A 12,283-nucleotide genomic window follows, 5' to 3' on the forward strand; every position below is an offset into this window, starting at 1 on the left:
AGGGTGCAGGGGCTGCTCCTCTCTGCCTGGCCCTGGGCCCCCTCAGAGGGAGAGGGTGGGAGACTCAGGGCAGCTCCTTGCTAGGGCTGAACCTGGGGCTGGGTCTGGTGGTGGAGGCTGGATCCTGTCCCCAGTGGAAGTGTCCCTTTAATAGCTTGCTGGCCTGGTCCGCTTTGGGCGCCTGCTTTACCTCCTATTCAGCTGTGGCTGCAGCTGCTGTGCTGACTCATGCGCCCCAGCAGCCGGCAGGAACTGCAAGCATGGGGTTCCCAGGGGTCTTGGCAGGCTGGGGGCTTCTGGATTACAAAACGGAGAAGTATGTGATAACCAGGAACTGGCGGGTGGGCGCCCTGCAGAGGCTACTGCAGCTCGGGGTCATGACCTACGTGGTGGGGTAAGAGAATGGCCTCTGGGCCTGGCTGGCTGGGGGGATAATGACTGGTCCTTCTGGGCCTGTGGGTAGAGGGTTTGACACTTCAGGGGCTGAGCTGGTGGTAGCAGAGCAGGTTGGGACAGGGGAAGAAGTAGGCAGAAGGGATGATCTTTTGTCTAGTGGCCAGTGGATACAAGAGCAAGCTATGTGCTTGTGTCCTCCCGTGTGCCCACCTGCCTCCTTTCTTGTGTCTTGTTTCCAAGCCCATATTGATGTCTGGGCACAGAGCAAGATGGGTCCCTATCTGTACCCAGGAGGCCCCTGGTGGGAGAGAAGGTAGTCAGTCCTTGATGCTTGGGAGAGCTGGAATACTAAAATTCCTATAGGGACCACCAGTTTTAGCTGAGTCAGAGGAGTCTTTGTGGAAGAGTTGGGCCTAACCAGGTAGAGGGAGGGTGTTGACCGGTGAAGCAGGTGATGGTGGGCATCTCCAAACCCATGAGTGCCTGGCAGGGGACATGCATGAAAGGCACTGGCTCTCTGATTGTGGTTGGACCTTTTGGGCTGTGCAGGGTGTTTGGTGTGGGAAATGAAGCTGGAGGGGAGGCAGAGGCCCTAAATGCTGGGCTGGGAGCCTGTGTGATGTGTGAAGAGAAAGGCCAAGAGGGTAGGGCCCACTCTGCCACTCTTCACCCTGACCAGGGACATACCACACTGCCCATCGCTTCTTCCTAAGGTGGGCTCTCCTCGCCAAGAAAGGATACCAGGAGCGAGACCTGGACCCCCAGATTTCTGTCATCACCAAACTCAAAGGGGTTTCTGTGACCCAGATCAAGGAGCTGGGTAACCGGCTGTGGGACGTGGCAGATTTCGTGAAGCCACCACAGGTAGGTGCCTTGGTTCTGCTGCTAGGCGGTGACACTTCTGATACCACCCTTGCAGCGAGCATGTGCCTGAGAGGCACCTGATGCCTGAGCGGGATGCTGGAATGATCATAGGCCTGGGCTTGGGAAGGGCCTTACACAGGAGTGGTCCCTGGACAGGGTTTTCTGGGATGTGTGAGAGGTTTCTAGGTGGACAAGGGGGTGGACAAGGGGATGGACCAAGTAGCCACGCCAGAGGAACTGCCTTTACAAAGGCTGCACCTAGAAGAGTGGAATGTTTAGGAACTCAAGGTTTGAGCTGAGGCTGGGGCTGGAGAAGCATGGGAGGCCAGAGCCTGGGGCTTCCTGAATGCTCCCCTCCCTGACCTGGGGCACTGCTGTCAGGTGCTCCTCCTCTGTCGCTCCCATGCAGTATTTCCAACTCCTTCCTCCACCCAGATTGTCTACAGTTTCAGTTTCTACCTTTATCCTACCAATGCCAAAACTGTAGCCCCATCAACCACCTACCCCCAGTACAGCTGCCTCCTGGCACACCTTTCCTGTCCAAAGAGAAATCGTCACCCTCTCCCAGTGTGGCCTCTTTTCATCCAACGAGGGCCCAAACTGGACCTGTGCCCCCTGTGCATTCCATCACCTGGTAGTGTTCACGGCTGCCTATGTCTTACCTGGATGAGACCATGATCTTCTAGTGGGTTCCCCGGCATAATCCACCCAGCAGCTAGCCTGAGCGTCCTATGTGACATCACTCAGACCCTACCAGCCCTTGTTTCCACCCTGGGAAGACTCCCTTTCCATGGTGGTGGCTACCAAATCCTTCCAGATCTTGACCATTATCACAACTGCTGCCTTCTCTCCTTCCTGGGTGTTCATTGCCCCAAACTTGAGCTCACACACACAGCAGTTGGGTGTCAGCCACCCTGCCTCTCCTTAGCCACCCTTTGCCTACGCAGAGCTCACCACCTGCTCCCCCACCCCCCACCCATGCATGTAATGAGGGGCCCACCTCCCCACTTGCCTAGGCACATCCCCAGTCCATCTCAGCTCTGGATCTTCAGTGCCTAGAAGCAGGAGGTGCGTGGACATTTCTGGCAGAGAGAATGAGTAGGAACATGAAAAGTACACTTGTCTCAAAGAAGCAGTTATGGACTTAGAAAAGGCCAGAAACCCAGCCAACCTCTGATCTCTACTTCAATTGGCCTCACTGGAGGTACTCTCCTGAGGTGGAGTTGGTGACTCGATCAGGCCAGAACCCTCTTCCCCACAAGCCAAGCTGCCACTTCTGGCCTGACCCTTTGGGGAAGGAAAGCAAGGACCAACCCTGACACTTGCTTTCTAGGGAGAGAACACGTTCTTCTTGGTGACCAATTTTCTTGTGACACCAGAACAAGTTCAGGACAAATGCCCAGAGGTAAGGCTTCCCAGGAGCTCTCCGGCGGGCCCCTAGTCCTCTGCCAGTCCTGGGTCACCAGCCACATCACCCCAGGGAGCTCTCTTAGCTGAGAGTTCAGTATGTGCTACTGTATCCCAGGTACTGAGCTAAAGTCTTTTTGTGAATCGTTCCACTTAATCTTCACAAATATCCTGCTTGGTAGGAATTACTGTGATCCTATTTAAGATGAGAAGACAGGGGGACGCCTGGGTGGTTCAGCAGTTGAGCGTCTGCCTTTGGCTTGGGGCCTGATCCCAGATGCTGGGATCGAGTCCCATGTTGGGCTCCCTGAATGGAGCCTACTTCTCCCTCTGCCTGTGCCTCTGCCTCTCTCTCTGTGTCTCTCATGAATAAATAAATAAAATCTTTATCTAAAAAAAAAGATGAGAAGACAGGGTCTTGGCAGGGTAGACTCACATGCTCGAGGCTGTGCAGCCTCTGGACCTCTGAGCAATCCTCTGGAGCCTTCCACCATAGCTCCCTGTGAGATGTCCAGGCCCCTTCCTGTCCTGGTCCCACCTCAGGGCACCCTCCAGGTTGTCAGTGTAACACCCAGAACTGGGTACAAGGCTCAGGTGAGCTCTAATAGCAAGAGGCAAGCTAGAAAATCACCTCCTCTTTTCTTTTTTCTTTCTTTCTTTTTTTTTTTTTTTTTAAGATTTTATTTATTTATTCATGAGGGACACACAGAGAGGCAGAGACACAGGCAGAGGGAGAAGCAGGTTCCATGCAGGGAACCCAACATGGGACTCGATCCTGGGACTCCAGGATCACACCCTGGGCCGAAGGTGGTACTAAGCCACTGAGCCACCCAGGCTGCCCTTCTTCTTCTTCTTCTTCTTCTTCTTCTTCTTCTTTTTCTTCTTCTTCTGCTTCTTCTTCTTCTTCTTCTTCTTCTTCTTCTTCTTCTTCTTTTTAAAGATTTTATTTATTTATTTGAGAGAGAGCATGAGCAGGGGGAGAGGCAGAGAGAGAGAGAAGAGCAGACTCCCCACTGAGCAGGGAGCCTAATGCAGGGCTCGATCCCAAGACCCCAAGATCACAACCTGAACCAAGGCGGATGCTTAACTGACTCAGCCATCCAGGTGCCCCTCTTTTTTCTTTGTTTAAAGATTTATTTATTTATTTTTAGATAGAGAGAGTACAAGGGTGTACATGAGTCGGGTGAGAGGCAGAAAGAGAGAGAGAGAAAAGAAGAATTCTGAAGGAGACTCCCCACCAAGCAGGAAGCCCCATGTGGGGATTGATCCCAGGACCTCGAGATCATGACCTGAACCAAAATCAAGAGCCAACCACTTAACTGAGTGAGCCCCCCCACTAAGGTGCTCCGACCACTTCTTTGCTATGCACAGTCTCTATTAATGTGTCCCAAGTCAGCTTTCATTTTTGTGGACAAACACAGGACACTCCTGCTTACTGAGCTCAGGGTCACTTATGATCTCTGGATATATATATATTTTTTTATGATAGTCACACACAGAGAGAGAGAGGCAGAGACACAGGCAGAGGGAGAAGCAGGCTCCATGCACCAGGAGCCCGACGTGGGACTGGATCCTGGGTCTCCAGGATCGTGCCCTGGGCCAAAGGCAGGTGCTAAACCGCAGCGCCACCCAGGGATCTCTGATCTTTGGATATTTTTAACTACAACTGTGGTCACACTGGAGCCTCTCACCCGCTATTCTTGTCTATTTCTCATCCAGAATCGCAGGTTTACTTCTTGAAATCTCACCTTTTCCCCTTGCCTAAGGATGTCCCACGGATCCAGTATCTGTCACAGAGCACACTTGCTCTTCCCTCCAGCTGTGGGTTTTTTTCCAAAAAAATTTTTATTGTGATAAAATACACGTAACATAAAACTTACGTTCTTACCAATTTTTTTAAAAGATTTTTTTATTTATTCATTCATCAGAGAGAGAGAGAGAATGGCAGAGACACGGGGAGAGGGAGAAACAGGCTCCATGCCGGGAGCCTGACGTAGGATTCGATCCTGGGTCTCCAGGATCACACCCTGGGCTGAAGGCGGCGCTAAACCACCGAGCCACCCAGAGATCCCTGTTCTTACCAATTTTTAAGCATATGGTTGTCCAGCTGTGGATTTTGTTTGAGCAGCTGGGACACAGGACATAACCCTGGAAGCTTACCTCCGTGGTAACCTCTTTTTTTTTTTTTTTTTTTTGTAACCTCTTTTTTAAATCAAGCCTAACATTAGATTGCTTATGGGGCTGGAGAGTAACTGTGTGGTCCCCTGTTCCCTGTGTCCTGGTTCTTGGTGCCACCACAGATGCTAGGGGTGTCATATGTCCCAGGCTGGCCCCACCCGCAGAGGAGGTGAAGCATGTGGACAAAGGATGTGCAAATGCACATGGTGTCCTTCCTTCTCTAAATGTTCCGAAGACATCTAATTAATCAGATTGGTTTATAGGCTGTCCTGAAATTTCACTGAAGCCATCATTCCATGTGTTCTGGAATCTATGTGATTCCTCTTTGCCTCGTGTCCTGGCTCTGAGCTCTTCCCAGGAAACTTCTGGGGCTGGAAAGCAATTCATCAGATCGGGCCACGAGGCTTCCTGAGACTAGCCAGGGTTCCTGCTAGCTCCTCTCAGGGGTCCTGGTCCTCTGGTCCCTCCCAACACATGCACTGTTCTCCTTGGAGAGTCAGGCCATCAGCAAGCACCTGCTGAGTCTCTGGGCAGGTTGGGGCAGGGTGGGGGTGGGGCAAGGCCCGATGCTGAGGATGCAAAATTCCACCCCTTGTACCTCAAGCAACCTGCACGGGCAGCCCAGCCAAGGTAGCAGGTCCTGTGATGCGGCCAGAGCTATAGCTGGAGACCCAGGGAGGCGTGCCTGCCAGCCCAGGGCCTCAGGGAGGGTTTCCCACAGGACTCGAGTCTCAGGTGGGATCTTGAGAATGTCCAGGCAGAGGCAGCTGTGTGAGCAAAGGCCCCAAGCTATGTGAGATGAGGCTCCTCCGGGGTCACCTGCTACGGAGTGGGGTTGGAGCTTAGATTGGGATTGAGGTGGCAAGGGGGGGCAGGTAGCCCAAGATCTCAGGGGCCCTGTGTACTCTGCTAAGTAGCTGAACTTGATCACAGGAGCGTGGCGGAGCCAGAGATGGTCTCTGCTGAGTGAATGGAGGCAGATGATGCAGAGACCAGGCCCTGTGGTGGACACCATGGAGTCGGATAGGAGGGGAGGGTGGCCCAACCAGGCTCAGAGAGGAAGGGCGGACTCAGGACACAGGTGGCCCCACTCTGTCCTCTGCCCCCTTATCGTGGTCCCGACCCTCCACGATCCCCCTGTCTCACCTGGCTCGGACTCCCTGAGCCCTTCTTGCCACCCTGGCACTGTGCTCCTCCTGCTGTTCGTGAGTTAGGTGACCTGAACAGTGGTGTTCATTGTCAGCCTGGGGCAGAACTGTGTCTGTGGGACTGTGCCTTCCTCTTCAAGGGCCTAGGGCCCCCAGAAAGCATGCCACCCCTCCCTTTCTGTTAGTCCCTAGAATACTGCGAGTGTGCGGGCCCTCGTGGCAGGTTTTACAGAAGAAAAAGCAGGGGAGGGACTAGCCTGTGGTCCCTCAGTTCTGTGCTGCTACCTACTTCCCCACCCAGACCCCTGCAACCAGGGGCCTGCCCTTCGTTCACCGCACCCAGGACCTCCACCCTGGCACAAAATTGCCCTTCCCAAAGTCCCTTCACCTTCCTAGTTCTGTCATCTAAGTGGGACCAGAAGACCTGGGCCTCTGGAGGGGAGATAACTCAGAAACGTAGGAGGCTTGCTCTGCCTTGGATACAGCACCTGCATCCCTAACTGGCTGGGGGACCGATCACCACCCTCCTCTGACCACATCCTTTTATTTGTACCCTCCAGCTTGCCCATGTGCCCCCTGAACTCAGGCATCTCTCTGGGGCTAAGGCTGGAGGGTTGTGTCCCTGTAGGCTTCAGGGCTGGGTCACAGAGGGGAGATACTCCCTGGGCCCTTGACAATTCTGCTTCCACCACCACCCCAGCACCCCTCCATCCCGCTGGCTAATTGCTGGGCCGACGAGGACTGTCCTGAAGGGGAGACGGGGACTCACAGCCACGGTAACTGTGGGCCCTGTCCTCTTGTTTGGGGTTCTGGGGCTGGGACCCTGGGTGGCTCTTGAGAGCAGGCCTGGTGGTGCCTCTCCATCTCTCCTTTCTGTCGATGCCCAACACCGCCCCCCACCCCCCCGGGCCTGTGGAGACAGACTTGGAGGCCTGGAGTTTGTCTTGTGTTTTCAAGGCATAAAAACAGGCCAGTGTGTGGAATTCAATGGGACCCACAGGACCTGTGAGATCCAGGGCTGGTGCCCCGTGGAGAGCGGCACTGTGCCCGTGTAAGTGTCCCCTCCGCCTCCAGGGTCGGGCCCCAGAACCACAGGACATGCCCTTCACATGCCCTCTGCCTGCAGGAAGCCACTACTGGTCCAGGCAGAGAACTTCACCCTGTTTGTCAAGAACACAGTCACCTTCAACAAGTTCAATTTCTCCAAGTAAGTGTGGGTGGGTCCTGTGGGTCCCAGACCTTCCTTGTCTGCTACCTGACCTGACCCCCCTCCCCCGCACTGTCCAACCCCTCCCCCGCCCCCCCAGATCCAATGCCTTGGACACCTGGGATGCCACTTACTTCAAGCGCTGCCGCTACGACTCACACTACAGCCCCTACTGCCCTGTGTTCCGCATTGGAGACCTCGTGGCTGCAGCTGGAGGGGTCTTTGAGGACCTGGCGTTGCTGGTGAGTCCATGGGGGGAGGCTTCCAGAGGGCTCAGGGGGAGGGCCCAGGGCCTGAGTGCTGGTGAAGCAGCGATGTGCTGTGTGCAGGGAGGTGCTGTGGGAGTCCGAGTCCACTGGGATTGTGACCTGGATGCTGGGGCTTCCGACTGCCGGCCCCATTACTCCTTCCAGCTGCAGGAGAGGAGCTACAATTTCAGGTGCGGCCCCCACTGCCCTCCTGCTGCTCCCTGTGGGCTCTGGCCTCCGCCTGTCCTGTGGCAGCCAGGACCCACCGTACCCGGCCCAGCTCTCTGGACACTCCCTTGTGTGTGTGAGGAGGCCCCTGGGGCAGGAGGGGTGATCTCAGCTCCGGGTCCCCCAGCTTGGGCTCTGTCCAGCCTCTCTCCTGTGCTGGTCCCCCTCTGTCCCTTGGGACTCCCCACCTCAGCCCCTCCCCCGCCCTACCCTACCTCTGGTATCTCCCTCCTCAGCACAGGGGGGTTTCTTTTTTAATTGTGCCTTAGCTTTTAGCTAAACAATTTCAAAAACCTATAGAAAAGTTCAAAGATTAGTACTGTGAACACCCATACCCATTTACTCTTTATCTGGGCTTTTAGATTTTTTGGGGTTTTTTGGGGGGGGTTATTTTTCACCATTTTGCCACATTTGCTTTCTCTCTCCCTCTCTAGAGTGAGCGGATATATTTAGATAGATTTCAAAGGAACCATCTGAAAATGAATGGTGGACATCTGACACCCTTCCTCCCGACACTGTCGAGAGAATAAGGACCTGCCCCACATGACCGCACATTGCCACACTCTAAGAGCTTAACATCGGCAGGACAAATCTAATATTTAACTTTCCCCAACTATGCCGATAATAGTCCTATATCTTTTTTAAAAAAGATTTTATTTATTTACTTGAGAGAGAGAGCGTGCGTGAGCAGGGGGAGGGGCAGAGAGAGAGAGAGAAAGAGAGAGAGAAGCAGACTCCCCACTGAGAAGGGAGCCTGACATGGGGCTCTACCCAGGACCCCGGGGATCACGACCTGACCAAAGGGAGACGCTCAACCAACTGAGCCACCCAGATGCCCCATAGTCCTATATCTTTTTATTTTCCAAAGCAGGATATACTCAGGGATGTTGCAGTGCATTTATTATCACATCTTGGAGTCTCTTAAATAGATCTCCCCCACCCTGCTAGAATCCTCCTGTCACTTCCTGTCACCTGGTCATTGTCACATATATACACACACAGCCCCCAGGCTTGGAGATGGTGCCTCTTACATTGCTCAGTGGGCTTTTCCTGGTCTGGCTTCCCTGGCTTTCCCAGCCCTTTGCAACTCTTAGAGGCTAGCTCCCTGCCCACACTCTGCTTTCCACACCCCTGTGATCTTCCCTGTCTTACTTTCTCTGCCTAGAGCACTCCTTCCTGACCCCTGGAAGACCAGCCTGAAAGTGTACCCTGCAGAAAGCCTTTCCCAGTTCATAGGGGAGAGTGGATTCCCCCTCACCCTTTAGACTCATGGCCCAGGGCTTGGCTCCCTACCTGCCCTCACCCCCACTACCAGTGCCAGTGTAGGGACCCATCTGCCCCCCCAGCAGGGAGCTTCCAAGAGGCAGGTGGGTCCCAAGTTGCCTTTCCCTGTGTCCTCAGCAATGACACAGGGCTGAACAGCTGGGGCTGGAGATTTATAGAGTCAATGGATGAGTAAGGAGGCCTGGGAGGGCCAGCCCAGCCAAGGAGTGGCAGCAGGCAAAGCACCAGACCCCCTTTCCTGCCTTCAGGACAGCCTCTCACTGGTGGAAGGCCTCAGGTGTGGAGGCCCGGAGTCTGCTCAAGCTCTATGGGATCCGCTTTGACATCCTTGTCACTGGGCAGGTAGGAGGTGCTGGCTGAGGGCAATGGGTGGCGGGGGTGGGAGGGAGAGTCGCCGCCCCAGAGGCTCAGTCCAGGTTGGTCTCAGGCAGGAAAGTTCGGGCTCATCCCCACAACCATCACTCTGGGCACCGGAGCAGCTTGGCTGGGTGTGGTGAGTCTGGGCAATGTGGGCTTCCTCTGGCTGCAGTGACTGTGGGTCCAGGCCCACCCTAGGGCACACCTGGGTACCCCCCACCCCCGCACTGTGCATGATATTGAGTCATGAGGGGTGAGGGCTGGGGAGGCGGCAGAAACAGGGCCAAGGGGCAGGACATAGGTGTCCTCTGCCTCTCTATAGATCACCTTCCTCTGTGACCTGCTGCTCTTGTACGTGGATGAAGAAGCCCATTTCTACTGGAGTACCAAGTATGAGGAGGTGAGCTGCAGGCCCGTCCAGACATTGGGTTCTGTGACACTTTGGAGGATGTTGACTGAGCCCTGATCTGATGTTCTCATCTGTAGGCAAAGGCCCCGAAGGTGACCACCACCCCTGAGCAGACAAAGCCAGCTTCTGCACCCCCCGCATGCGGCTGCCCAGGTGTCTTAGAGGGGACCCAGTCTGGGAACCAGACCCCAACAGCAGAGTGGCCGTGCCTGGGCTCCGGCCCCCCCTCACGGGCCTGTTCCTGAGGCCTGTGGCTGTTTGCTGCTGGGTGCAGGGTGGGGGCCCCGTCTTGGGGACCTGCTGGATAAAGCCCCAGCAGGACTAGGGTCGGGGGGTTGGGGAAGAATCCCATCCTTCCACTCTCAGACAGGCTGTCCCTCCCCTGACACCAGCTTTAGCAGGGTGCTGCCTGGGGAGCCACAGAAACCAGTTTTGCATAGAGACCTGCAGCAGAACAGGAGTCAAGGAGAAGGGGAGACCCTAGGGCACCCACGTGGCAAGGCAGTGGTCCAGAGGGGCTCCTGCTATGTCTAGGTCTAGAGAACTCTCTCCCACTCTCTGTCACCATCAGTGCTCAGCAGCGGCCTGCTCACCAGCTGTCATCACCAGCCCTCCCACTGGCTGTAGCAGACTCCAGCCCTCCTTCCTCTGCTGGGACTCCTATTGTAGGCAGAGCCCCTCTTTCTCAGCTGTGCTGCACTGGGGTCCATGCAAATTGGAGTCCTGAAGCAAGGTAGAAAGAAGCCTGACTGGAGGGGTTGTCTCAGCTGCTCCAGTGTTGGGTTGCCTGGGGCAGGTTCCTACCCAACTCTGGGCCTCATCCATGGAATGAAGAGTGGGTAGGCAGATGATCCAACCCCTAGGAACCTCAAGCAAGGGCACATCCTTTGGTCTCACACCTGCTCAGTTTATGAGCATCAGCCCCTCCCTGGTGGTAGCCCTCAGGCTATGGGGCTTGGGAGAGGGAGGAGAGGGTGGGGGGAGCTGAGATGGTGGTCACTAGGTCCTGTGGGATCTTCTGTAGCCTCTTCATTAACCGTCCCCACATACACACACAAGCCCAACCCCTAGAACCTGCTCACCGGACCCATGGGGGTAGGAGGCTGTACATCTGGAATTCATTGCTACCTAGCGTCATATCTAAGAATGTGTCAGGACATCTGCTTGTCCCGGCCTCAGGCAACTGCATTCAGGTGGCTTTGGTCATAACCCCCCACCCTAGAGCCCAGTGGCTGGAAGGAATGTCCCTAACAAAGGACACAAAGGCTTCCAGCAGGCTGGCTTGGTATCATACTGGAGAAATTCCCTTGCCCTGGAGTCCCCTGCCAGGACTCCCTGCCAGGAGGGGAGGAACAGGGGCTGCAGAAGTCAAATGCCCTGTGGTTCCAGGGCAGAGGCAGGAATTTGGGAGTACCCACCCTAAGGAGGTAAGGGGCTTCTCTCTCCTGGGTCTCTGATGACCAAGGGTGTGCTGGCAGCTTGGTGGTGGAGCAGCAAAGACCAGCTGGGGAGGGCCAGGGCTGGGGCTCAGGCTGGACTAGCATCTGGAATCATCTGACACCTGGAGCCTCAACAAAGCCTTGGGTTCCCTGCTGCTTCTCAATCCCCAGAGCAGTGTCCATGGGGAGGCAGGTTCAGAAGAACCAAGGTGAGAGAACATGGCTCTGAGGCCTGGTTATCGGAGTGGGGTCACATGTACCTAGTTGTCCTCTGGGTCCAGAGAAAGCTGTTATAACTGCAGAAAGTCAAGGAGTAAAGCCTGCTAAAACCAGCAGCTTCCTGTGTAGTCTTTACAGGCAGGGGTGGGGAGTTGGAAGTCTCTATGATGGGCACAGTATGGCTTTAGGGAGACCAGTGGGCCTGGAGGTGCCTGAAGCAGGCCCAGGAACTTGTACATCTGTACACAGGCATGTATGCCATATTCGTATGTACCATCCTGAGCCGTTATTGCAAAGCCTTTGAGGGAAGGGGGAGAGAAAGAGAGGAGTGCCAGCTGTGACAGCTAGACAGCTGTGGCCAAGGCCTGAGGTTGGAAACAGCTGTTGCCTCAGACTGCATATGAGTGTGCATCACCAAGGCAGGCGTGTGGCCATGTGGGCACATGCCCACGAGTTGCACGTGCCCATGCAGTGTGCCTCTACATTCCCAGGCAGGCCTCAGGGACATGCTACGCTTTCTGGGAGCCTTGGGAACCCAAGAGGACCCTGGAACTCCACTGCCCTTTCTAGGCGACCTTTTCTGGGGCCCAGGCTCTGCTCTCTGGATCCCCCTGCCCAGGAGACATGTAGGGAGTCTGTAGGGGGAGCCTAACTCTGCCCTTTTCACAGACGCCTCTTCCCCTGGTGTGTCCCCTGGGCAGAGGGTACCAGCCTGAGGGCAGGACCCCAGGACCCAGGCCAGGAGCTGTCTGTGATTCAGGGTTGTCCCAAAGCTGGTGCCTCCCTCTTGCCAAACCTCGGCATCTTTGCTGTGGTTCGGGGACAATCAGTTGGCTCCCAGGGACAGAAAAGCACTCACTCAGTGCCACAAAGAACACAATGGTGGATGCAGCAGCAGA

The 12,283-nt window shown here is 55.3% G+C and overlaps 1 protein-coding gene across 2 annotated transcripts; it reads left to right on the forward strand.

Annotated features, from left to right (window-relative positions):
• On the forward strand, positions 1-11,497 carry P2RX6 (purinergic receptor P2X 6). Of its 2 annotated transcripts, XM_072723445.1 has the most exons (13): positions 174-394; positions 1,110-1,260; positions 2,594-2,665; positions 6,694-6,769; positions 6,951-7,044; positions 7,120-7,200; positions 7,301-7,442; positions 7,530-7,639; positions 9,209-9,302; positions 9,388-9,453; positions 9,640-9,717; positions 9,804-9,879; positions 10,298-11,497. In XM_072723445.1, the coding sequence occupies exons 1-13, from the start codon at positions 261-263 to the stop codon at positions 10,351-10,353; spliced, it is 1,230 nt and encodes a 409-aa protein (XP_072579546.1). In that variant the 5' UTR covers positions 174-260; the 3' UTR covers positions 10,354-11,497. The 2 variants fall into 2 exon arrangements, with proteins under 2 accessions (XP_025838450.1, XP_072579546.1); XM_025982665.2 differs by having other exon boundaries at positions 1-394; positions 9,804-10,398.
• The last annotated feature ends 786 nt before the right edge of the window (positions 11,498-12,283 follow it).

The sequence above is a fragment of the Vulpes vulpes genome, chromosome 10 (genome assembly GCF_048418805.1).
Source record: "Vulpes vulpes isolate BD-2025 chromosome 10, VulVul3, whole genome shotgun sequence".
NCBI classification, from domain to species: Eukaryota; Metazoa; Chordata; class Mammalia; order Carnivora; family Canidae; genus Vulpes; species Vulpes vulpes.